A 26921-nucleotide genomic window follows, 5' to 3' on the forward strand; every position below is an offset into this window, starting at 1 on the left:
GGACACGGGTTCGTGCCCCGGTCCGGGAAGATCCCACATGCCGCTGAGCGGCTGGGCCCGTGAGCCGTGGCCGCTGAGCCTGCGCGTCCGGAGCCTGTGCTCCGCAACGGGAGAGGCCACAACAGTGAGAGGCCCGCGTACAGCAAAAAAAAAAAAAAAAAAAAAAAGCCAATCACAGCGTATCTCACCTTCTGAGATGCTCCACACTCTGTCTGTGGAGTGTGTTTCTCTCCAAATAAATCCAATTTTTACCTATCAAAAAATATATATAAATAAAATAAAAACCAATCACAAGATAGTGCCTGCAGGCCTTCTACAAGTCTAATTCTGCGAAGGTAAAGAAGTATCATAAGTCAATTAAATTTTTAGAAACGTGCTCTGTGTGCCCGGAAGGAATCTCTACATTGCCGTTAAAATTCTACCACCTTTCAGAAAGCCTGCCTCCGATACTTCCTGTTATTTCTACTGCTAGTCAAGTACTTCTACATTCCTTGAAATTCAAATAGATTCAATTGAAACAAATATTTTGGCCAGCAGCCAGTGCAGGAATTTCCAGCAGCCGAATCAGTAGCCCTCCAATACCAAAGCAGTAGCGGCTTCCGTTTTCAGGGCCTCTCCTTCCCATGCAGCCCCCGAATTGTTTCAGCTCTGAGGATGCACAGATGGCCAGTCCCTTTCTCCTCGTGTGTGTGGTTGCAGTTGTGCTGGGAGTGAGAGGCGGAATGGGATGAACGTTACCGAGCTCCCACAGTGTCCGGACTCTCCTGGCTGTCGTTTTATTCCGTGCTTCTCACGGTGTGCTCTCACTAACGGGACACATCACCCTCGGAGTTTGTTAGAAATTCAAGTTCATCGTGCCTTCTCTGAGAACCTCTTATAAGTATCTCTATTGTTTTTTTTCCCCCCTCAAACTGTGGCATTTGAAGCTAGAAAGGCCTTCATTCCCTAATCACTCAAACGATACCGTCGTGAAGGAGCAGAAAGTTCATCCTGCCTTTGGGAAAATCAGTCCATTCAAGAATCTCACGGAAATCTCACGCATGTAGAATCTTTTTCTTTTCCCCCTTTTTGGCTGCGCCGCACGGCATGTGGGATGTTAGCTCCCCGACCAGGGATTGAACCGGGGCCCCCAGCAGTGGAAGCGCAGAGTCTCAATCGCTGGACCTCCAGGGAAGTCCCTAGAATCCTTTTTTTGCTGCTTGGAAATTGCTTGGGCTGGTTTTCACTAGAACCCACGTGCCGCAATTTTATGCTACGATTTCGTTGGCACTGCTATCCCCAAGTTGCAAGCAGGTTGGGTCGCAGAAGGTGTTCAAGATTTGAAAAAGATGTTCCCCAAATGTAATTCTCCAGATGGAGGTAAGGCTGCCAGGCTGGCCTCACAACTCCTGTTCTCTCAGGAGCCCGGAGCCCGGCCCCCGGGGCAGAGCTTTGATCTCTGGCCCCTGACCTCAGCTGAGGGTCACTCGGGTGGGTGGTGGACATGGCCCAGGCAGGGGGCCGCTTTTTATTCTTTCCTTCGTCCCCTCACCCCTCCCTGAAGTCTCCCTAACTTTGAACGTTGAAACAGAGGCTGAGCTCTTGGTTTCTCTGAAAGCCCTGGGCTTTTCTTCGTAAAGCAGAGGACCGCACCAGAGACCCTGGGGAGAGAGAACTAATACTAGACCCAGCATGCCTAGGGCAGCCACTGAGAACTTGGGTCCCCGATTAGAACTCAAGAAAGCAGTGACAGCAGATGACTCACACCCCCTCTATTCATTCCGCAGGGAAAAGTGTTCTGTCTCTGGCAAGAAGTCACCACCATTCAGAATCTTTCCTGGGATCACAGGGAATGAGACACCATTAACCTGAGTAGTAAACCTGGATTAGGCCTGAGTTTGTGGTTTTAAGCCCCTGAATTTCAGGATGGTTTGCTGTGAAGAGACGTCATTTTCATCTTCTTCTTCTTTTTTTTTTTTTTTTTTGTTTGTTTGTTTTTTTCCGGTACGCGGGCCTCTCACCGCCGTGGCCTCTCCCGCCGCAGAGCACAGACTCTGGACGCGCAGGCTCAGCGGCCATGGCTCACGGGCCCAGCCGCTCCGCGGTATGTGGGATCTTCCCCGACCAGGGCACGAACCCGTGTCCCCTGCATCAGCAGGCGGACTCTCAACCACTGCGCCACCAGGGAAGCCCTCTTCTTCTTATTTTTTTAAATTAATTTTTATTGTAGTAAAATTGCTTTACAATGTTGTGTTAGTTTCTGCTGTACAGCAAAGTGAATCCGTTATACATATATATATATCCATTCTTTTTCAGGTTCCTTTCCCACATAGGTTATTAAAGAGTACTGAGTAGAGTTCCCTGTGCTATGCAGTATGTCCTTATTAGTTATCTATTTTATATATAGTAGTGTGTATCTGTCCATCCCAATCTCCCAGTTTATCCCTCACCCCCTTTTCTCCCCTGGTGACCATGTTTGTTTTCTACGTCAGTGACTCTACTTCTGTTTTGTAAATAAGTTCATTTGTGTCATATTTTAGATGCCACATATAAGTGACATCATATGGTATTTGTGTCTGACTAACTTCATTCAGTATGACAATCTCTAGGTCCACTGAAGTGACATTTTCAAGTGTACTTGGAGAGTCAACCCACTGCTCAGCCCCCTTGCTGTGATGCTGTCTCGGCCCTCTGCTCCCGTGGGCCCAGAGAGCCCAAAGCAGTCAGTGCTATTCTGTGAAATACAACCTGAGAAAGAGATGCCAGTGTCTCTTTTGTAGGTATCCCAAATCTTTTTTTTAAAATTGCAATATAGTTGATTTACAATATTGTGGTAATTTCACGTGTACAGCCAAGTGATTCAGATATATATATATATATATATTTCAGATTATTTTCCATTATAGGTTATTACAAGATATTGAATATAGTTTCCTGTGCTATACACTAGGTCCTTGTTGTTTATCTATTTTATGTATAGTTGTTTGTATCTGTTAATCCAAAACTCCTAATTTATCCCTCCTACCCTCCCTTTCCCCTCTGGTAACCATAAATTTGTTTTCTATGTCTGTGAGACTGTGTCTGTTTTGTATATAGATTCATTTGTATTATTTTTTAGATTCCACTTGTAAGTGATATCGTATGATATTTGTCTTTCTTTGGCTGACTTACTTCATTTAGTGTGATAATCTCTAGGTCCATCCATGTTGCTGCAAACGGCATTACTTCATTCTCTTTTATGGCTGAGTAGTATTCCATTGTTATATATATATATATATATATATATATATATATATATATATATATATATATACGTGCCACATCTTCTTTCTCCATTCTTCTGTCGATGGACACTTAGGTTGCTTCCATGTCTTGGCTATTGTAAATAGTGCTGCAGTGAACAACGGGGCACATGTATCGTTTCAAATTAGTGTTTTGGGGTTTTTTGGATATATACCCAGGAGTGGGACTGCTGGATCATATGGTAGTTCTATTTTTAGTTTTCTGAGCTGTTTTCCACAGTGACTGAACCAATTTGCATTCCCACCAGCAGTGCAAGAGGGTTCCCTCTTCTCCACACCCTCTGCAGCGTTTATCGTTTGTAGACTGTTTGATGCTGGCCATTCTGACTGGTGTGAGGTGATGCCTCATTGTGGTTTTGATTTGCGTTTCTCTAATACAGCGACGTTGAGCATCTTTTCATGTGCCTGTTGGCCATCTGTATGTCTTCTTTGAACAAATGTCTATTTAGGTCTTCTGCCCGTAGGTATCCCAAATCTTTTTTTTTTTTTTTTAACATTTATTTATTTGGCTGCCCCGGGTCTTAGTTGCAGCACATGGGATCTTTAGCTGTGGCATATGGGATCCAGCTTACTGACCAGGGATCAGACTCTGGCCCCCTGCATTGGGAGCGCAGAGTCTCAGCCACTGGACTACCAGGGAAGTCCCAGGTATCCCGAATCTTTATGAGGGCTTCCCTCGGAGCAGTCCTCACTTGGCTTGAGGGTGGGACCAGGCTTCCCTAGGTACCACCTGAAGTCAGCAAATAGCTAGCCTGTTCTGCTGGCCCTCAAGAGAGCACTTAGGACCACCAGCAAGCTGCGGGCCTTTAGCCAGGCTTTTCCCACACTAACAGGAAGAGTCCCATTCATTGTCTAGAACACCTTAGAGTGGTTTCCATATCTGCAATAAACCAACTAATGTTCCCCAAAGATGACAGGTCCTAATCTCTGGAACCTGCAAATGTTACCTTATTTGGAAAAAGGGTCTTTGCAGATGTGATTAATGTAAGGATTTTGAGATGGAGAGATGATCCTTGATTCTCTAGGTGGGCCTTTAGGGCGATGACAAGGAACGCCCGCAGCCACCAGAAGCTAGAGGGGGCAAGGAACAGATTCTCCCCCAGAGCCTCCATACGGGGTATTGGCCCTCCTGACGCCTTGATTCCAGACTTCAGGCCTCCCAAAGGGAAAACATTTCTCTTGTTTTAACTAGTTTATGATACTTTGTTACGACAGCCCTAGGAAACTAACACAACATCTGCTAAAGCGTCTCAGATTCAACCTGCCCAAATGAAAGCCATCAGTGCTCCCTTCACTTGTTCTTCTGCCCCAAATTCCATGTATCAGCTGCTCAACTCAAGTAACTTCAGCCAGAAACCCAGGAGTTGTTTTTGACAGCCCCCAACTCCCAGGATACACACCCGCCCTAGGAGTGGGGCCTGGGGGCTCAGACAGATTCAGAATGAACAGGATTGGGGAATTTCTGTGCTCGTTTACAATAGAGAACATTCCTCTGCTCGTGTGGTCCCCACCTGATGAAACGTCGCCCCTACTTCCTCTCAGCTGGCAAGATAGTAGCTCAGTCACTCCCTCTTGGATGTGCTTTGAAATACTTCACAGAAAAAAAAGTGGGCAGGGATGAAACAAAAGAGGTCTATTTTTGTGTCTGCTTGAAATTTCCACGATAAAAGATGAAATTTGTTTTCAAAATTTCACCTATGGTTTTGTTCATCCTTTTTTTTTTCCTTCTCTTCTCTACTTGGATTTCTTTCCTGCTGAAACTTTTGCATCTAAAAGACGTTTTGCCTGTAATTGTGCTCTAATTGTTTCAGGGTGGTTCATGATTTTTTCCCTCACAGCCACAGTTAATGTTTCATATTTCCTTTACATCCTTTACATTCCTTCGCAAGCCCTCCCTGGTGTTGGACAAGTAAAAAGGGCTCAAGAAATAGATGCTCATTGGCTACTTTATTTTTTTAATTTATTTTTTATTGGAGTAAAATTGCTTTACAATGTTGTGTTAGTTTCTGCTGTACCATGAAGTGAATCAGCTGTATGTATACCTATATCCTCTCTCTCTTGGACCTCCCTCCCCCCTCCCCACCCCCCCATCTAGGTCATCACAGAGCACAGAGCTGAGCATTTATTGTTTGTAGATTTTTTGATGATGGCCATTCTGACCTGTGTGAGGTGATACCTCATTGTAGTTTTGATTTGCATTTCTCTAATAATTAGTGATGTTGAGCACCTTTTCATGTGCCTGTTGGCCAGCTGTATGCCTTCGCTGGTGAAATGTCTATTTAGGTCTTCCGCCCATTTTTTAATTGGGTTGTTTTTTGATATTGAGCTCCGTGAGCTGTCTGTATATCTTCGGCTACTTCATTTAAAAAAACAAAACAAAAACTGAAAAACAGGCAATGGCTTTCTAAAAATGTACTTTAAAATATAAAAACGTTTAGGATTTCCCTGGTGGTCCAGTGGTTAGTACTTGGAGCGTTCACAGCCAGGGCCCGGGTTCGATCCGTTGTTCGGGAACTAAGATCCCACAAGCCACGTGGCACAGCCAAAAAAAAAAAAAAAAAACCGAATAAAAACTTTTACAATAGTAGCTTCAGCTAAGTACTCTCTTTTTAAGTACTCCTGATTTGCATAGTTAGGTATTGTTATATATATATGTGTGTGTGCATTTTTTTAAGCACCATTTATTTAGTCCCTTCTAGTTGCCAGCAGGAAGCTTGGCCCTTCACATATATAACAGTTTAAAGAACATGTCCTAAAGGTAAAGGAATTGGGACTCACACAGACCTCAGCAAGAATCTAGTTTTATAGGCAAAGCTTCCCCATAGAAGGTTTCAGCCTGTTTGTGGTGATTGGCATTTGAAGATCGAGGGAATCTCAAAAGGTGGTCAAATGCCTAAGTATCAATATCTTACAGAAGGAAGTCAGCTCAGTCGCTCAGTGAGAACTGCCCTCTGGTACTGGAGCTGGCGCTGGTTCCCGTGAGTGGTAGCGTGTGAGTCCTTCACGGGGACCTGGGCTCAGTGACCTCAGTCACGTTATTTAACCCTGATGAGTCTCAGTTTCTTCTTCTGTAAAATGGGCTGATGCATGCCCTGAGAAAATCTGCTGAGAGGACCCGAGTCCATCTGAATAACATGCTTGGCACCCAGCAGGCTCTCCGTGAATGACAGTCACTGTTTCTCAGCTGCTGTGGCTGCTTTGTTTGCAGGTATAATTGCTGGGCCCTAGGATGCAAACTCCAAAGATGGGGCCACAAATACTATCACGGTGCCAGGCACATGGAGAGACCCAGCGGTCTCTCCTCCTGTCCCCTGCACAGAAAGACGAAGTCTCTCCCGCCTAGAGATCTGTAAATATTCCAAGTAATAACAAGCTCCAGGGTAAAATCCTTGTGAGAGGGAGGAAGTGGTTGCTGGGCTGTACAGACTCAGCTTCATCTAAGATCTGCAGCTAAATTCCAGTGTTTGTAACAACACCTTGCAGGAGTCAAGAATAAGATGACAAACATTGGTGACTAAGGGCAAAGGCATTGTGTCAAAGTTTTCCTCTAACTGCCAGCATACCTGTGCTCCCTGACCTTGACTGACCCTCTACCAGTCTTAATCATAGGGTCCCCAACTCAGGTACACTGTGAGTCAGGTAGGAAACGGCTAAACCTGCCTTTTAAAAAATATCCCACTGAAAGGTGTTTCGGAAAGCCTGATCTTACTAACTGAAGGGTACTTGGCCCTACAACGTGAAAGGTAAAAGCAAAATTCTGCAACTCCATCCTCCATTACGTCTTATAATTATTAATCTCCTGTTAGAACAAAAAACTAAAATAATTTGAGTTCTGTTTCATAGAGAGGACTAGTTATTTTTTTTTTAATAAATTTATTTATTTTTGGCTGCGTTGGGTCTTTGTTGCTGCCCGCGGGCTTTCTCTAGTTGCGGCGAGCAGGGGCTACTCTTTGTTGCAGTGCGTGGGCTTCTCATTGCAGTGGTTTCTCTTGCTGCGGAGCACGGGCTCTAGGTACGCGGGCCTCAGTAGTTGTGGCACAAGTGCTCAGTAGTTCTGGCTTGCAGGCTCTAGAGCACAGGCTCAGTAGTTGTGGTGCACGGGCCCAGTTGCTCCATGGCACGTGGGATCTTCCCGGACCAGGGCTCGAACCCATGTCCCCTGCATTGGCAGGCGTATTCTTAACCACTGCGCCACCAGGGAAGTCCAGGATTCGCTATTGATTAAATCTCTGAAAGTCGGTTCAATTTGCCCTTGGTTGACTAATTCATTGACTGTTGAGCAAGTGAAAGCAGAGCTCACTTTCATTTCACCCATTTCCTCTCTATCAAAGGAAACAAGCCTCAGACTGGAAAAGGTGGCACACACACACCCGAGGCTATTGAATGCCCAGGTGTGGACGCTTGGAGGATGCTCCTTGGGTCCGGAGGGTATATGCTCAGCCTCACGTTCTGAGCAGTGAAGATGAAAGTCCAAAAAGTGAGAAGCTACACAGAACAAATGTGCCCTGGGCTTTCCAGAAGGACAAAAGCTACATGCTGACAAACATATTCCACTCTCAGAAATTCTGGCCGAGCTGTGAGTTCCTAGAAAAGAAAGCTGTCACCACTAGAAGTCCACACTGGTTCAATGTCATACTGAATTCTTTCAAAAGGGGTGCAAGGTTGATAAATTGGGACTATGCCTTTCATTCACAAGACAGTGAAAATTTCACAAGATTGACAGTCTTGTCATAATATGTCAGACATGATACAGAAGTTTAGGTGTGACAGGACCACAGGCAGATGTGCTCAACTGTGTAATCCCAAGAATGTTGATGAAAGATTTATGAGGGGCTGAGAGGAGAGCATCTATCTCACAGCAGGCCACAAATGGCGTGGCGCTGTCCCTTTCATCATGTTTATTAATGTGAACGTAGACAGCTTTATAAATATTCAAATGATGCTAACTCGGAAGGGAGGCCTAATGTGAAGATTAAAAAAAAAAACAAACTCAGCAGAATGATGTTTAGTAAGGATGAAGGTAAATTTACACCTAAGTTCAAGGAATGACAGTGTAACACTTTCAAGTGGCAGATGGGTGATCTGACAATGATTATACAGTGAACATAAAATGTTAAAGACGACTTCAGCTGTGATTTATGAAGGCAATGATTTCATGCTTTAGTGAATCTAATGGTCTGAATATTTCAGCCCCAGGTAAGATCTGAGATTTAAACTGAGTTTTTTTTTTTGTTTTTTTTTTGTTTTTTTTTTGCGGTATGCGGGCCTCTCACTGTTGTGGCCTCTCCCGTTGCGGAGCACAGGCTCCGGACGCGCAGGCCCAGTGGCCACGGCTCACGGGCCCAGCCGCTCCGCGGCATGTGGGATCTTCCCAGACCAGGGCACGAACCTGTGTCCCCTGAATCGGGAGGCGGACTCTCAACCACTGCGCCACCAGGGAAGCCCTAAACTGAGATTTTTGTCAATACCAGCTTTAACCGGGGGCAGCATGTTTTGGGATAGGGGACGTGCATAAACTCTAGGTGCATTTATATGGTCCTTTAACTTTTCGTTGCTCATATACATCTTTTTATTTATTTTTCCCATCCACTTTTAACTTAATGTATCTAGGCCATGCCACGAGTCTTTCGGGGTCTTAGTTCCCAGACCAGGGATTGACCCGGGGCCCTTCGCAGTGAAAGCATGGAGTCCTAACCACTGGACCACGAGGGAATTCCCTCCATCCACTTTTTTTTTTTTTTTTTTTTTGCGGTACGCGGGCCTCTCACTGTTGTGGCCTCTCCCGTTGCGGAGCACAGGCTCCGGACGCGCAGGCTCAGCGGCCATGGCTCAAGGGCCCAGCCGCTCCGCGGCATGTGGGATCTTCCCGGACCAGGGCACGAACCCGTGTCCCCTGCATCGGCAGGCGGACTCAACCACTGCGCCACCAGGGAAGCCCCCACTTTTTTTTTCTTTAGTTTACTTATTTTTGGTCAATCCTCACAGCATGTGGGATCTTGGTTTCCCGACCAGGGATTGAACCCGTGCCCCCTGCACTGGAAGTGCAGAGTCTTAACCACTGGACCACCAGGGAAGTTCCCCCCAACCACTTTTTAAATTAAACTTTTTATTTAGAGATAATTATAGATTCACATGTAGTTGTAAGAAATAATACAGGGACCTCCTTTGTATCCTGTACCCCACTTCTCCCAGTGGGATCATCCCGGAAAATGACAGCATACTGTCACAACCAGGATGTCAACATTGATACAATCTGGGCTTCCCTGGTGGCGCAGTGGTTAAGAATCCGCCTGCCAGTGCAGGGGACACGGGTTTGAGCCCTCATCTGGAAAGATCCCACATGCCGCAGAGCAACTAAGCCCGTGCGCCACAACTACCGAGCCCTCGTGCCTAGAGTCTGTGCTCCACAAGAGAAGCCACTGCAATGAGAAGCCGGCACCACAAGGAAGAGTAGCCCCTGCTCGCCACAACTAGAGAAAGCCCGTGCACATCAATGAACACCGGACGCAGCCAAAAATAAATAAAGAAATAGATAAAGGAATAAATTTATTTTTAAAAAATTGATACAATCCACCAAGCTTATATATAGGCGTGTATTTAGTCCTGTGCAATTTAATGTGACCACCACAGCGAAGGTACACTTGAGATGGATTTTTACAGGCACCTTCCTTTCAAGTCTCCATTTACAAAGGAAAAGTCACTTCATTCTTCTAACTAGAGGCATTCTGGACACGGCAGCTTGGAGTTATTTATGAGGCGGTAACCCCGTGCCCAGCGCCATGACCGGTGCCCAGGGAAGCTTGCTCTCTTTCTTCAATTGTCCGGATAAGATGCAACTGATCAGCCACAGAACCAGAGAATGCAAATCTCTCTTGACCGCTAAAGACACTGGGACTGCTGCTGGGATTCCTCGTCCTGGCTCTACAGCGGCAGATCCCAGACAAGGACTCAGGGACCCCTGACTCTCTGTGCTGCGCTCTCCTGGCTTGTCCTTGCCACCTACTTCCTGCATCATCACCTGGATGAAGCGTCTTCGAGGAACCAGCTGTTTCCTAGCGTCCAGCTACAGAACAGTAATATACCTAATACGTCAAGTCCTCTGGGCACAATTGTACCAAAGGGAGAGCGGGGTTTGAACGCAATGACTTCCTCAGCTGTAACTATAGAAAGAGCCAACACCGGCCACTCGGTATCTAGGCTGCAGCGCCGGACAATGCGGGCGCGCGCAGAGGGCTCCAGGGACCCGCCATCCCGCTGCCCTGCGCTGGGGGCACAGTGGGCCGGCGCGGGGACAGGCGAGCGGCACGCGGGTGGGCGCGGGACGGCGGCGGGGACCCCCGCGGCGCTCCCGGCCTCACCTGCGCGGCCGCCCACCGCCCGCGGTCCGCGAGAACAAAGGCGGGGGCGCCAGCCGGCCGCGCGCTCCAAGATGGAGGGCGCCGGGGGCTCCGGCCGCCGCTGGGCCCGCCTCGCCCCGGCCCGCCCCGCGCGGGTGCTTCCGCCGCCTCACCTGCCGCGCCTAGGCCACCCGAAGAGCGAGCGAACGTTCCCCGAGCCTCCGAGGGCGGCCCGGCGCCCGAGACGGAGGAGGGGCCCCCGGACCTCGAGCCCCCGTCCCCGCCCGCCCTCTGGCCCCGCGGGTCGCGCCCCTCACCCCGAGCGCGCGCCCCCCACTCCGCCCCCCAGGCCTCCGCGCGCCCCGAGCGTGAGCTCCGGCCCCGGCCCCCAGTACACTGCGCTCGGCTGGCGGCGCGAGGTCCTGAGCGCGCTCCCAGCCTCGGGGCGACTTGGGGAGCCCCGGGCGCGCGCCCCCAACCCCCGCGCCTCTCCCCGCCCCTCCCACCGCCGGCGGCCGCGGGGGTCCCGGACGGCGCGCCTCTCCCCCCACTCCGCCTCCCACCCTCCGGGCAACTCGCGGGAACCCGAGCGCTCGCCCCGCCCCCTGCCCCCCGAGCGGCGCGAGCCCCCGAGCGCGCGCCGGACCCCGCCGCTCCCCGCCCCCTCCCCGCGGGCCCGCCCCCTCCGGGGCCCGCCCTCCCCCGCGCGCAGCGCCGCGCCGCGCCACGCCGCGCCGCGCGTTCTCCCGGCTCCCTCCCTGTCCGGGGCCGGTACTTTCCTCCCAAGTTGCAGCGCAAGTTTGCCAGTGGCCGGCGGCGGCGGGGCGCCGGGAGCCTCCCTCGCCCTCGGCCGGCCGGGGCTCCCCCGAGTGCATGGGCGCAGGTCGGGCAGCCCTGGGGGCCTGAGCGGCCGCGCCACCTCCGAGCCCCGCGCCATGGAGGGCGCAGAGCCCCGTGTGCGGCCAGAGCGCCTGGCAGAGGCCGAGGCGCGGGCGGCCGATGGCGGGCGCCTGGTGGAGGTGCAGCTGAGCGGCGGCGCCCCTTGGGGCTTCACCCTGAAGGGCGGCCGCGAGCACGGCGAACCGCTGGTTATCACGAAGGTACGGAGGGCGCGGGACACGCACGGTGAGAGCCGGGAGGTGGCCTGGGGCCGAGGGACTCGTCGGGGGGTAGGAGCGCTGGAGGGGGTGTCCAGTTCGCGCCCCCGGGCCCGGGACGCGCGTCCGCCCGGGTCACCTGCGAGGACGTGGGTAGTAGGACTCGCATAGGTGTGTGGTCCGGGCGCCACCTTGGTCCCTCTGCGTTGTTTCCCGGTCCTGCTGGCTCCCAGCGCCGCGCAGTTTCAATGGCTCCTGTTCCGGGTCCCCTCCCCTCCCCCTCCTGGGAAGGGCCTGGCAGGGTCCCCTGTCACTCCCGGCTTCGCCTGCGCCGGCCTGCACCTGTGGGCCTACCCAGAGGTCGGGGAGGGACATTCCCACGTGCCGGGGGTGGACAGAGACGTCCCCACCTGTGTTTGCCTGTCTAGGTATTTGTTTCTGCACCCCTTGGACCTGCACCCGTTATCGCTAGGAAGCCCAGACTAGCAGCTGCCGCCAGCCGAGCTTCTCGATTCCCAAAAGCCCATCAATATTTATTGACTTTCGCTTCCAGCCCTAGCTAGACCCACGGCGCTCTGGATACCTGCAAAAACAAATTGAAACTTTTCGTCGTCCTTTATGAAAGTGGGGTTTGAGCCCCCAAAATAAGTTCCTAATGTGTGTGTGTGTGTGTGTGTGTGTGTGTAGGGGTAACTTGGAATTCTCTTGTCTCGAAACAGAAAACCATCTTGAAACTTACCAGCCGAACCCGTATAAACCTGTAAAAAGCACACAGACAGCAAACCAGTCGTCCTGTTTTCTTCTGGTTAAAAGTGTCTGTTGGCCAGTTTCTCTGGGAAGGTCTGGGCCGCGCCATTCCTGGGGACAAAGTTCCCTTTAAAATGCAAAAATTCTTGGCTTCTAGTAGCGTTTGAAGGTGACTTACTGGTTTTCTCTGCTTTCCTGCTTCACCACAGCAGGAAGAACTAAAGTGACTCCTAACCCACCCCACCGGATTGAATTTGGGAGGCGGTGTGGCTTTGTTGTCTAGATAGTAAATGAGACACTCAACTTCTGATCTTTATTTTCTCTCATTTTTATATTTATAAAACTAGAGACTTTGAGGGGAGACGTGCACTGAATTTATGTGGAACCGGGGAAAGAAGCTGTCATTGTTGTTATAAGTTTCACCCATGTGCAAACCCATTAATGAATTGGATTCTTTGGAAAAATGTATGTGGTGGAGTAGCTGCTTGGTTTTTATAGGTGCTTTACTGTGACTGGAGATATGTGGTTTCTTTGCTTAGGATGGAGAGGATTCAGGACAGTTTGGGACATCTGTGACAAATTTCCATGCACACTTGTGTACACGTGCACACACGTGTGCTCACACGTGCACACACGTGTGCTCACACATGCCACACACGTGTGCTCACACATGCATGTATATATTCCTTAACCACACATTGTATTGCATGGTATTTGCAGTATTTCACCTACTTGTCTTTTCTCCTGCATTAAGTCATCACTGATGCATGTTTACAATCCAACAGCTGGTAATTAACTGTCACATTATTAGAGAAGGATAAAGGAAAGCGTGTCCATTATAATCACTTAAAAAATGGAAATAGACTGTTGTGATGGAGACTGGGGAAATTTGTTCCACCTCCAGAATTTAGATGAATCCAAGCTTTGAATCTTCCTTTCCCAGTACCTACTAAAAAATCTTTAGGGCTCGTTAAATAATAGGCCTTCTAATGGCTTTTTTTTTTTTTTTGCATTTAAAAAACCTTGTAATTAAATTGTTACATATTAGAGCCCTGGGATATTATACAGCTCACTTCTAACAGAATCTGACTTGGAAGAAGCTTGATCCAGTGTAAGAGGATGCACTCTGTTTACGATGATGATGTCTCAGTTGAAAGCCTCATAGGAGTGTACATCTTAGAACTGGAAGTGATGCCAAGAACAAGGCTGGTTCAATCCCTGATCTCCTGATGGAGTTTTTTATTTTATTTATTTATTCATTCATTTATTTTTGGCTGTGTTGGGTGTTCGTTGCTGCCCACGGGCTTTCTCTAGTTGCGGCGAGGGGGGGCTACTCTTCATTGCGGTGCGCGGGCTTCTCATTGCAGTGGCTTCTCTTGTTGCGGAGCACGGGCTCTAGGTGCGTGGGCTTCAGTAGTCGTGGCTCGTGGGCTCAGTAGTTGTGGCTCACGGGCTCTAGAGCGCAGGCTCAGTAGTTGCGGCGCACAGGCTTAGTTGCTCCGCAGAGTGTGGGATCTTCCCGGATGAAGGCTCGAACCCGTGTCCCCTGCATTGGCAGGCGGATTCTTAACCACTGCGCCACCAGGGAAGCCCCTTGATGGAGTTTCATTAGCCCATTTTGTAGATGAAACAGCTAAGGCCAAGGAGGGTTCAGTGGTGTGCCCTGAGGTCACAAACCTGGCAAATCTTGAGAAGTGTCCTCAGGACCAGATCTTGACCCTGCATGTCTCTGCTTTCTCTCCACGTGCTGCCATCTGCTCTTGTCTGGAATCCCTTGCAATGCCATCTTCAGTAACTTTGTCACATCCTATGAGGGTTTTTCAGCCTTGGCACTACCGATGTTCTGGCCTGGATGTGTCTTTGCTGGGGGCGGGGGCGCTGTCCTATGCATCGTAGGGTGTCCAGCAGCAGCCCTGGCCTTTGCCCACTGACACCACCCCCCAGGTGTGACAACCAGAAAAGTCTGCACACGTTGCCAGATGTCTCCCGGGCACAGGTCACCCTCGCTAGAGTGACTGTACATCCCTTTTGCTTTGAAAGGATTTTAGCTTTGAACGCGTGTGCTGAATTCTTCTTTCTGAAGACACTCAGAGGCCCCTGGCATAGTCAGCTTTGGCGGGGAAGGCTGTTTTCTTCCTAAGCGCTCGCTGGCCCTGGTGATAGGCTTTATTTACATAGTAAAACTCAAACAAACACTTGCTTCATCTGCATTTTTGTATCTGGAAAAAGGAAATGGAAGCAGGAACTCCGGAGTGCTGTGTTTCATGGGCATTCAGCGGGGCTGCTCGGGGAGGACTGCCTTTTCTCTGGGTCGGGTTTGAAGTTACAGGGATACTGACTTCCCGGGAGTGGCATTCCTGGAATTCAAAGTGCACACTTGAAGTCCCCCAGCAAGGTGGCAACCAGATTTGTGACCATTCGTTACGTTGACACTGACTTGTAGGTTGATGTATTACCAGGGCTGGAAGAGACACAGAACCCCAGTGTTTCATACTGCTGTCGGAGGGGAGCAGAAATAATGTCCGTGCCTTAAGAAACTCCAAAGACTCTGACTTGTTAGTGTTTCCGAGACTGTGCTTCGATGCGGGGCCTCTCAGGACCTGTGTAAGCAGGTGCGATGTTGTACGTGGTCCTGCTGTCTGCGTGGCGCCTTCTTTCCCCATCAGCTCAGCAAGTGTTAAAGTTCCGTGGGCGTGGCTAGGGCCTGCTTTCTAGTGTGGCCCTGGAGGGGCTAGAACTCCAGGAGGGGAGGGCCTGCTTTCTAGCGTGGCCCTGGAGGGGCTAGAACTCCAGGAGGGCCCTTGGGGATTCGATAGGAGACCTTAAGTGGGCCGGCTGGGTGTCAGCAGGCCCCCTTCGGCCTCAGGAATGTTTGTGAACCGGGGAAGGAATGAAGCCCCTGGCCCTCCTTTTCACCGTTTCTTAGCCCTCCCCGCCCCTTCCCGCCAAGAATGCGAGAGAGCCTTAGCCGGGAGCTCCAAAGAGGACAGTAATTTGGGCCTGGCCTGGTCCCACGGGCGGCTCCTTTGGGAACCCGTTGATTTTCAGGTTGCCTTTGGGGACCAGAGCCGTCCTGGGGGGTGGTGCGGGGGAGCTGGGGCTTGGGGTGCCCAGCCTGACGCACCCTCTCGGGAGCCTTCGGACCGTGCGGCGTTCGCTGGATGCCAGGCCGTGTCCTTAAACGTCCTTCTTGGTCTGCACGCTGAAGGCGGGGTGGAGGGGAAGCGGGGCGCATTTCTGGGGGGTTGGCCCACACACCCAGGTGGCACATGTCCTGTGTCAGCCGTTAGAGCTCCTGATGGCGGAGGCTTGGGGCAGAGACTAGCTGTCGGTTGGGGGTGGGAGGTCCCTTCCGCGGTGGTCTGAAAGGGGCTCCGTTTCACGGGCTGTGCTGAGTCACGGTCGTTGGTGACCTGGCAACCCTGGTCAGGACAAGTTGTTGTCTGGACGTCCTTGTATTTGCCCCCAAGAGCCAAGTTCTTTATCAGTTACCACTGAAGGCTGTGAAAAAGGGTGGGGGGGTTGTTGAATTCAGCTGTGTATCGGGAACCGATGGATCTCAGCCTCTCTGGGTTTTGCTGGATGTCGGTGTTGAAGCACAGTCCCACGTCAGCACCCGTCTAAGGACCGCTGCCGCTTTCCCAGGGCTCCATAGAAATAGATGGTGGGTGGGCGAGGGCTGGGCGCCCCTCCTCGGCAGACCCAGGTGCTGTGGGTACCGTTATGGCCGAGGCAACTCCTGGGCACTGTGAGATCCCAGCCTCTTGGAGGCCAGCTGCAGTTTGCTGATTGTTCAGAGGAGTGTAATGCCAGAGACTCATTTGTATTTAAAAATTAATAGTACGATTAAAAAAAAAAAAGAAGGGTGAGTTTTCTTTCCTGTGCTGAAACCCCTTTCCAGTTGGTGGAAAGGCAAGACCTGTCTTGCCAGCTGGCATGCAGATATATCTTTATTCCCCTGTCCCAGCCTGTGCCTAGCTGGGTCCTGTTAGTTCTTACCCCTGGTCCTCCTGAGGTGTTCTGGGTGCAGGGGTGGGAAGTCTGGCAGAGAGACCCAAGTCCCATCCCGAGCTCTGGTGCTGGAGCTTTGAGGTGCAGTGGGTGGGGGGTTCTTCCTCTCGTAGAAATTAATTCAGCAGGACTCACATCTATAAATCCAGAAGCTTCCACAGTGTGAAAAGCTATAAACGTAAGCTGTCCATCACACTTCTGCATCGTGATGGATTTTGCCCTTCCTGGTTCAGTTATGAGTGCTTCGTAACATGTCCTAACACTCATCTTTTGAAAAGAAGAAAACAGGTTTGCCCGAGAGCTAAATGTAGAAGAGAATGAGAATGGAAGGCTCATAAAAATAGCCGTTTTCACCTTGTCCTAACTATCTGGGATTTCTTAATTCACCTTTCCATTTCTCGGCCAAAGAAACTGGGCTCCCAGCTTGCAAAGGGCTGGCTTTTCTACTTGGAAGGCATTTTGGAGCTGTCCTCTTGCCGAAGTTGCTTTGTGTCAGCATGCAAATGAACCTGGATTTGAGGATTTCTTCGGGGCTCTGGGGAGCTTTTCTTCTTGTACACTGGGCGCAGTGTAAACAGTCAACGAGATAATTTAAGGACTTAAAGGCTGAACAGACTTTTTATTCAGTCTTACCTCTTTTACTTTTCATGCACTGCAGTCAGGCATGGGGCCATCCTTTGATGAGAAATTATGCAAGCCGCACTCTTCCAAGCTGCAATTTCCACCCACACGAAGGGTTTTGAAAGCCCTCAGGGTTGCATATTGCTCTTTTGGTCTTTTTAAAACCTTGCCAGTGCTCAACAGAGGGAGGGTGTATTCTGGAAGAATTGTTTTCCTGTTACCTTGCTGGATTCGATATTTGCATGGCCCTGTGGTAGGTGGAGCCTGTTTCCCTGACCAGTGCGAATGTTAAGGCCTCTCTTTGGGGGAACATATCTTAGTGGAAGGACGACGGTAGGATATGGTTAAAAAATAATTGGACTAACTTTATTTTAGGTTCGAACAACTAAGGTTGTTCCGAAAAGCCAGGATATTCTGAATTGCAATGCAGAGGTGACTTTTTTTTTTTAACCTGGGCTGTTTTTCTGAAATCTCCTGGGTATGAAGTTGGAGGTAATGTCTGCCGCCTCTGTGGGATGGGTCTGGAAGAACAGTGCTCTACGTGGCCTGGGAAGGGTTGGGATTGTCTTTCTTTTGGCCAAAGGTGACTAAGACTTTCAGATCAAAGGCAAATTGTGAAGGTCAACAAGAACCCAGGCAGGGTAGATTGTGTGGGCTCTAAAGGCAACGTTTTACTTATTCAAGGGAGGAAAGACACAAAATGTTAGTGTATCTTTTTTTTTTTTTTTTAGTGTATCTTTTTGAGATTTGTTTTTATTTTTATCAGAGTGGCTCTTGCAGGGTTGAAATAATCAAATAGTTCTGCAGGGCTTGTTATCATACCAGCAGCTCCCCACTGTCATTTCCTCTTCCCTAGAGAAGCTATTGAAACTTTTTAGCTGATTTCTTTGGGCATTTGCCTATATTCTGTACGGCTGCTACTTTCATTGTTCCGTTTCGGGATAACTGTTGACTTCCCACTATGGGAGCTTGGGACGTAGTCTTTTTTTCCACACCAGCTACCCAGACACATACCTTGGGCCCCCATACTCCCAACGTAACTACATCATAATTTTGGTTAGAAGAGGGTTTTTTCAACCATAGCATCACTGACGTTTGGGGCCACATAGTTCTTTGTCGTGGGGGGCCGTCCTGTGCCCTGTGGGAGCAGCATTCCTGGCCTCCCCCCCCCCAGAAGCCAGTACAGATTCCTCCGTCTCCGGTAGCCGAGATGGTCAGAAACGTCTCCAGATGTTGCCAGATGTCCACTGGGGGACAAAAATCACCCCCTTTGAACTGGGAGTTTGGGATGAGCAGATGGAAACTATTGTATGTAGGATGGATAAACAATAGGGTCCTACTGTAGAGCACAGGGAACTGTATTGAGTATCCTGTGGCAAGCAATAATGGAAAAGAATATTAAAAAAAAAGAATGTCTCTGTGTAGAACTGGGTCACTTTGCTGTACAGTAGAGATTGGCGCACATTGTAAATCAACTCTACTTCAATAAAAAAAATAAAATTAAAAAAAAAAAACCCTATGCGCTGAGAAGACCGTGGTTCAGGGGAGAGTCATGTGCCACGGTGTCCATTGCGGCGCTCTTTGCAGGGGCCAGGACCTGGGGGCATCCTGGCTGTCCGTCGACAAATTAATGGGTGGGGAAGATGGCTGGTGGGGGGCGGCCGCGTGGCACGGGGAGATCAGCTCGGTGCTTTGTGACCACCTGGAGGGGTGAGATAGGGAGGGTGGGAGGGAGGGAGACAAAAGAGGGAGGAGACGTGGGGATGTATGTATGCGGGTGGCTGACCCGCTTTGTTGTACAGCAGGGGCCGACACACCATGTGGAGCAATTGTACTCCAATGAGGATGTTAGAAAAGAAAAACTAATATGAATACAAAAAAAAAAAATGCTAAAGCATCTTGCTAATATGTAGAAAAAGTTATTTAAAGACAAAATTTATTTTTAAAATTTGTTTTTCGTCTCATAATTGACAGAATAAAATGTTACAGCATTTGCAAAAAAATAAAAAAATAAAATAAATTGCCCCCTTTGAGAACCACTTGGTTAGCAGTATTCCGTGTGTGTGTTATTTTGAATGCCAGTGCCAACACTTGCTGAGCCTGCTGGTGCAAACTATGATTATTTCTCCTGCACAAATTTTCATAACCACCAAGTGTAAGGATACGCTTTGTTTCTTTGCCTGATTTTCTATGTGCATATCGTTGATTCATCCGCCGCATCTTCCCCAGTTGCAAAAAATCTTTTACTATATTCAGACACACAGTGGGTCGTCTTTTGAGACCTTTTTTATCTGAGGATGTCGTTATTTTACCTTGACAGTAAATGGACTGTTGGGTGTGCAAGTCTGAGTTGGAGACGGTTTTCCCTAGGCACTTTCTTTGCAGGTGGTGTTCTAACCTCTGCAGGTGTACAGTATTGTTGGGGAGACAACAGAGCTTTCTGTTTCTTTTCTTTTTTTAATTTAATTAGTTTATTTTTATTTCTGGCTGCTTTGGGTCTTCGTTGCTGCAGGTGGGCTTTCTCTGGTTGCGGCAAGTGGGGGCTACTCTTCGTTTTGGTGCGCGGGTTTCTCATTGAGGTGGCTTATCTTGCTGCAGAGCACGGGCTCTAGGCGCGCGGCCTTCAGTAGCTGTGGCACGCGGGCTCAGTAGTTGTGGCTCGCGGGCTGTAGAGCGCAGGCTCAGTAGTTGTGGCACACGGGCTTAGTTGCTCTGCAGCATGCGGGATCTTCCCAGACCAGGGCTCGAACCTGTGTCCCCTGCATTGGCAGGCGGATTCTTAACCACTGTGCCACCAGGGAAGCCCTAGTTCTAGTAGATTTAAATTCCATCTCTCCTCCGCCTTCCCCCGTTTCCCCTACTTCATCCTGCTTCACTAAGAATTTGGAAGACTATAAAAAGTAATGTGAAAAAAAAAAAAAAAAAGTAATGTGAAAACATTTCTTAAAAAAGTAATGTTAATGTATGAAATTGCCAATTTATTATGGAAAGACTTTAAGCTGGATTTTGTGTGGCAACATTTTAATGTGTCTCCTAGAGATTTTGGTACTTACTCTGACTGTTTAGCATTGGATTTGTAGAAAAGCATTTAAGTCAAATACACATATTATGCCAAGCACCAGTACATTAGTTGTGCTATTTACAGCCTACTGGAAGTGATTATTTCCTCCTTTCCACCAAAAACTGGTTTTTAAAAAATATATTTATTGGGGCTTCCCTGGTGGCGCAGTGGTTGAGAGTCCGCCTGCCAATGCAGGGGATACGGGTTCATGCCCCGTTCTGGGAGGATCCCACATGTCGCAGAGCGGCTGGGCCCATGAGCCATGGCCGCTGGGCCTGTGCGTCCGGAGCCTGTGCTCCGCAGCGGGAGAGGCCACAACAGTGAGAGGCCCGTGTACCGCAAGAAAAAAAAAATATATATATATATATTTATTTAGGCTGTACCGGGTCTTAGTTGTGGCATGTGGGATCTTTAGTTGCAGCATGCAGGCTCTTTAATTGCGGCATGCGTACTCCCAGTTGCGGCATGTGGACTTTTAGTTGCAGCAGGCATGTGGGATCCCCAACCAGGGATTGAACCTGGGCCCCCGCGTTGGGAGCGTGGAGTCTTAACCACTGGAACACCAGGGAAGTCCCTAAAGTATTTTTGAATAATACTGGTCTTTCTTTTTTATAATATTAATGAAAGGTAGCTCTTTCAGATCAATGTGATATTCAGAAGAATTGGATTTTAAAAAGTGGTTTGGGAAGTGAAAATAGTAGGAAAGATGAAGGTTAAATATCCCATGGCAACAAACTCCATTTCTTCACCGCTTTGCTTTCTGGCAGTAGAAAATCTTTCAGGGCATGGAGTCAGACCCACAGGCTTGGTAGAGATGCTATGTGTTTACTGGAGCCTGTGTCTCCTTTTCCTTCTGCGCACACATGCTGCTGGACTACACTTCCCAGATTCCCTTGCAGCTATGAGGCCATATTTCTACCCAATCAGAAGCAAGTAGAAGTGATGCAGGCCATTTACCGCCTGTCGTGCTTTCCTCTTCTGGTTGTCTGGAATGAAGATGGTCCTGGGGCAGAGCCTCATCAGCACGGGTCCCTGAATGCCTGAGGAGGAAGCTAGCTGACCATAGCCTGGTTGCCCTCCCAGTAGTACCAGTATATGAGCAAGAAATAAGCCTCTGTTGTATTTGGGCCATTAGACGTTTCTTTGATTAGTCACTACAAGAGTTAGACCATTCTAACAAACGAAAGCTGGAGAGAAATCAGGAATTTTCTTTTTTGTTGTTGTTGTTTTTTTGTTCTGTTTGTTTGTTTTAAATTTTTATTGGAGTATAGTCGATTTACAGTGTTGTAAATAGTTTATAGTATAGTTTCAGGGGTATAGCAAAGTGAGTCAGTTATAGTACACATATATCCACTCTTTTTTAGATTCTTTTCCCATATAGGTCATTACAGAGTACTGAGAAGAGTTCCCTGTGCTGTACAGTAGATCCTTATTAGTTATCTATTTTATGTGTAGTGGTGTGCATACGTCAATCCCAGTCTCCCAATTTATCCCTTCCCCCCCGTTACCCCCCTTGGTAACCATAAGTTTGTTTTCAAAAGTTTTCCTTTTAATGAATACCACTAGCTTTAAGAGACTGAGTATATAATGTTTAATTTACACCCATACAGAGGGAATGTTATTTACTCTGTAGAAGGAATCACTGTGGGTGTCCAATTAGCACGTAGCTTATTCCCTGCACACTTATTACGTAAAATGAGACCTGCGTGCTCAGAAGTTCCGCTTCTTTCCACCGTAGCTTTTCCTTCAGCTGGTAATTTAATTTTCACCCCGTGTTGCTTTGCCCTCCCCTCCCTGCAGATGATTGCCTGGGAGCTATGGAGAGGTGGGGCAGAGGCGGGGAGGCTCCCCAGTCCAGCTCCTTAGCCCCCTGGGAGGGCTGACCACAGAAGAGGAGGGTGGCTGCCCGGCCGCCGGTATGATGTCAGGGCGTGCACCTTTCTCCTGGTTGAATTGTGCTTTACTTACCACTTTGGTTCAAGTGCAGAGGGTATTGCCTGGGTGGGTTACATTAAATCCTCATTAACCGGGCTGCCTCTATCAGATTAATCAGTTATGATCTTGTAAGGCAGGCTCTTCTTTTCCCTAGGGAATAGAACACAGAGACATGAGGTAGACCATCAAGGAAAGGGAGATAAAGGCGAGCGCAAAGTAAAGCTGGTCCCCGGAGGAAGGTGGCATTCATGTGGGGCTCTGAGGGTTAGGGGGCAGGGGATGCCGAGAGGGGTGGGGAAGGAGAGCCTCTTCTGTTCCAGGTGTTGAAATGCTTACCGAAAGCCTGGGAAAGGTGGGTGGGGGGAACCCCGGTGGCCCTCCATGACTTTCAAAGGAGGTGAAGGGATTCTTTGCTTGTGGCTTGGAAATGCTGAAGCTGATGAAATACTGCTGCTGATGAAATTCTGACCTGTCTGTGTGAATTGTGCCATGTTTGTAAATCTGTAAACCCAGTGATACTTATCTGTGCTAACTGTGCATGTGCTTGTCAATTTGTAAGCATAGCAGTACTGTTTTTTTCTTGTTGTAGAAAGATTCAAACCATCTTCAAAAAATTGAAACTAACAGAAAAAATAATCAACAACCCAAAACATTTAATAAATCTTATTTTTGGTAGTAGAGCTATATTGAATTTTTTTCCCCCGTCTGTGGAATTCTCTGCTTGGTACCGTGCAGATCTAATTACGAATTGCTTGAACGTAATTCTCTTAAGAATTACATTGTCGACAATCTTTGGAATCACATGCTAGCTTAAAGGAAGCTGAGTTTTGTGTATGCCACTTAGAATTTTAAAAATGCTATGTTTCGTTTCTATGGTATATATTGAGTTTTATCATTTAGCTTTTTGTAGACAAGCATATAAAAAAGAAAACCCTAACTTTTGGAAAACTGAGTACTTCGTATTGATCAAATATGTTGGTCTTTAAAACAGCTGTGTGCTTTCTTTGGTAGGTGCAACTTTTCTTTTAATTTTCATTAGTGTTTAGATGCCCTGAATTTTTTTTTTTTTTTTTTTTTTGCGGTACACGGGCCTCTCACTGTTGTGGCCTCTCCCGTTGCGGAGCACAGGCTCCGGACGCGCAGGCTCAGCGGCCATGGCTCACGGACGCAGCTGCTCCGCGGCATGTGGGATCCTCCCGGACCGGGGCACGAACCCGCGTCCCCTGCATCGGCAGGCGGACTCTCAACCGCTGCGCCACCAGGGAAGCCCAAGATGCCCTGAATCTTGAATGAAAGTTTGGAAAGGAACATCTGGACTTGAAAAGACAGGCCTGCTGCTGCTCGAGTCATATTTATTTTGTGTTGATCTCACCACAGAGTGGATGAAATCGTCCAGAGTGGATGCCTCTACGGGTTACGAGCTGGGGTGGGGCTACTGTTTCCCCTCTTCCTCCCCACTTTCAGGGGCTGGCATTTTGGAGAGGAATTAGAACCTCACACCACTGCATGTACTTGTGCAGTTTTACCCCCAAAGGTGAATTTACATTGTCTGCTGCTGATCGAGGACACTCCTCCTCGTGCTCCCTGGCAGGGACTAGGTTTGCTTTTACAGAGTGTAATTCTCGAATTACCTGTGGTGTTATTGCTGATCTGAAAGAGATGTCTCATTCACGCAGAAACGCTCTCTTTCTTTTGACCCTTGTGAAAGTGGCCTCTGCTGGCTCTTCCTGTTGGCGTGCGCGGCAGTGTTGGTTTCTGCTGGAGGCCCCTCCTTCCTCTCTCCTCTTGTCTAGGTGGTCTCGTGCGCTTCCTTGAGGCAGGCAGACAGCGCTCAGGTCTCCACTGCAGGCCCAGAATCTGGGAGAGCCCCCGGGTACCGCCCAGGCTGCTCCAACTCAGCGTGTTGCAGATGCAGAGCTTGCACCTTCCTTTACCTTAATTCTCCTGCACTTCCGGGCCTGCCCACAGGTGTATCCCCAAATGCAGGAGTCATCCTTGATGCTTGTCTCTCCTTGACCTTCCGTGGCCAACCGATCACCCAGTCCCTGGAGCCTCAGTGTCTCGTATTTGTACCTTCTCTTTCACCCCCGGTGTCCCGGCCTCCGTTATCGCCTCTTGGGGCAGTCACGGGACTGGTCTTGTACTGTCATCACCTCGGGACTCTCCGTGCGCCAGCCTCCTCTAGACCCCCAGCCGTGCACGTGCCAGAGCCCAGCGGGGCTTCTCAGGCTCTTGCTGGAAAGGTAAACTCGTGTTGCACCTTAGCTGGTGCAGAAGGTTCTTAACCTTTCAGCTCCTGCCCATTTCCAGCCTCGTCTTCTGCAGTCCTCCCTCCTGCCTTGACTGAGGAAGGAACCTTAGGTGTTTCTAAAGAACGAGGCCATGCGTGTTGTGACACCATTACAGAATGACGCTTCCCAGGCCTCCCAGCGGCAGGGGATGACTTGCGGTGTGTGACGGGCAGTGGAAGGAAAAGCAGGGTGCGGGACTGGAGGAGTCTGCCCTGTAGAGACGGTGCCCCGGCCTCACCACAGCGGCTTGTCTTGCACATTGCTGTCGCCTGGTCCTGCTTTATCCTGGAAAGGCAGGCACGCGCACACGTGTGAAGGAAGCCCTGCCAGAATCCCCCGCGGCGGGGAGGAGGGGAGAGGGTCCGTGGGCTGTCCTGAGTCTCCCTCGTCTGCTCTCCCGGGCTGCATTTCTGCTGTCTTTACTGCCTCCGAGGTCCCTTGTTAACCAGACTTAAGTGTCATGGGCAGGTGCAGGAGGGGGTGGCCCAGGGAGTGTGGAGGACGCAGAGAACCCGACCTGTGACCAGCCTGGGGGCCAGGCCCGCCCCGAGCACCTGTGGCCCCGCGCTGTCGGCCAGAACCAGCCCGGGCCTGGAGCCACGGGGCGCTCGTCCCGTGGATCCACATAGAGACCACGGCCTGGCTTCCTTGCCATCCTTGCAGCCCCGAGAGCATTCTGACCTTGGATCTTTGCGCACGTCTCCCAGCTCTGCACCCACTTGGACTAAGGGTGCATACACAGTGTTGAGGAAGCCCGTTCCATTCCCTGGGGGCGCTGGAGAGCGTGCAGGGCAGGCCTGCCGGAATGTTTTTTCCCTTGAGTTAAAAAAAATTTTTTTTTTTTGGGGGGGTACGCTGGCCTCTCACTGCTGTGGCCTCTCCCGTTGCGGAGCACAGGCTCCGGACGCGCAGGCCGAGCGGCCATGGCTCACGGGCCCAGCCGCTCCGCGGCACGTGGGATCCTCCCGGACCGGGGCACGAACCCGTGTCCCCTGCATCAGCAGGCGGACTCTCAACCACTGCGCCACCAGGGAAGCCCTAAAAATTTTTTTTTAATTGAGATATAACTCACGTAGCATAAGATTCATCCTTTTAAAAAAATGTACAGTTTGGTGGGGTTTAGTATTCTTGGTTGTGCAGCCATCGCTCTAACTCCAGAAATTTTCATCACCCACTAAAGAAACCCTGTGCCGATGAGCAGCGCCTCCCCGTCCCTGCTGCCCCCAGCCCCTGGCAACAACCGGTCTGCTGTCTGTCTCCATGGGTTTGCCTCTTCTGGACATTTCATCTAAATAGAACCACACAGCGCGTGGCCTTTTGTGTTGGCTTCCTTCACTCACCGTCACGCTTTCGAGGCTTATCCATGTTAGCGTGTGTCAGGACTTCCTTCCTTTTTATGGCTGAATAATATGGCACTTTATGGATAGAGCACATTTTGCTTATCATTTGTCAGCGGACCGACATCTGGTTGTTCCCACCGTTTTTGCTTTTACGAATAATGCTCCCGTGGAGAGTCGCACATTCACATAGTTGTCTGTGTGTGGATGTATGTTTCACTTCTCTTGGGTGTTTTCCTTGCGTTTTGAGCTTGCCATCCACACGCCCAGGCGTGGTACCTGCGATTCCCTGGGCACGGTCGGCGGGGGCGGGGGTGGGCCATACCTCTCATAAATCAAAAGAATAGAATTGGTCATTCTGGCTTCGAGGCTGTTTAAGCGTAATTGAAACTGACCATTTGGAAACCCTTACAATCTTTTAAAATCTTAAAAAGAACACTTTTCAAAACTCATGGGACTGCTGTCTTAACGACAACAGAGGGGATGTGGGCCCTGCCCTGACACACGCGGTCAGCGTCTCACCTCGGCCCCTGGAACACTCCAGAGTGTGTGCTGGTTCCCGGCATCGTCTTCGTCTGTAGGATGACAACAGACTTTGTGGGGCCTTGCTTTTGTCTGCTGCTTCTTGCTTTTGTGCAGGAGTGTAGAGCACCTCCAGACAGCCCTAGAACGTGGACACCCGTATTTCTCCTGTATCGCAGATGAGGGTAGAGATTTGCCAAAAGGGGGGACTGCGCCCACTGCCCTGGTCACCCAGCAGGGCCGTCCTCGGGAGGAGGGAAGCTGCAGCCTGTCTCTTGAGTGCGTGGAAGATGCCCATGGACCCGTCTTGGAAGGAGGACACCGTCCTTTCCTCCTGGCACCCTGCTGACCTCCATTCTTCTGTTGAGGGATGCCTTTTCCTGTCTGCAGGGGTGGATTCTGGGGTGCAGACACCGAGTAGGGTCACTCTGTGGCCAAGGGCAGTAACAGCTCAGCAAGGCATTGCCCCTCCTTGGGGAATGAGCTCTCTTTTCCTTTCTGCTCTTTCCTCTTTCCAGTAACACAGCTTCCAATGAAAATGAGGCTCCGCATCTCGAACCTTTCTGGTTGTTTAACGAACCCAGACCACAGGGGAATCCCTGAATGGACTTAACCTTTCCAGGGTTGGGGGTGCCTTGATATTATCTTGATATCACGTTGTACAGTTTATCAGGTTTTCTG

General features: G+C 49.6%; 1 protein-coding gene across 1 annotated transcript in view; it reads left to right on the top strand.

Annotated features, from left to right (window-relative positions):
* The first annotated feature begins 11426 nt into the window (after positions 1-11426).
* Positions 11427-26921, top strand: part of SHROOM2 (shroom family member 2) — a 131245-nt gene continuing 115750 nt past the window's right edge. Inside the window, exon 1 of the mRNA XM_082865241.1 lies at positions 11427-11718. Coding sequence (XP_082721367.1) covers positions 11554-11718 — 165 coding nt within the window. The 5' untranslated portion in view covers positions 11427-11553. The remainder of the gene's footprint in view (positions 11719-26921) is intronic.

Source organism: Leucopleurus acutus (genome assembly GCF_964270905.1).
Source record: "Leucopleurus acutus genome assembly, chromosome: X".
In the NCBI taxonomy this organism is placed as follows: domain Eukaryota; kingdom Metazoa; phylum Chordata; class Mammalia; order Artiodactyla; family Delphinidae; genus Leucopleurus; species Leucopleurus acutus.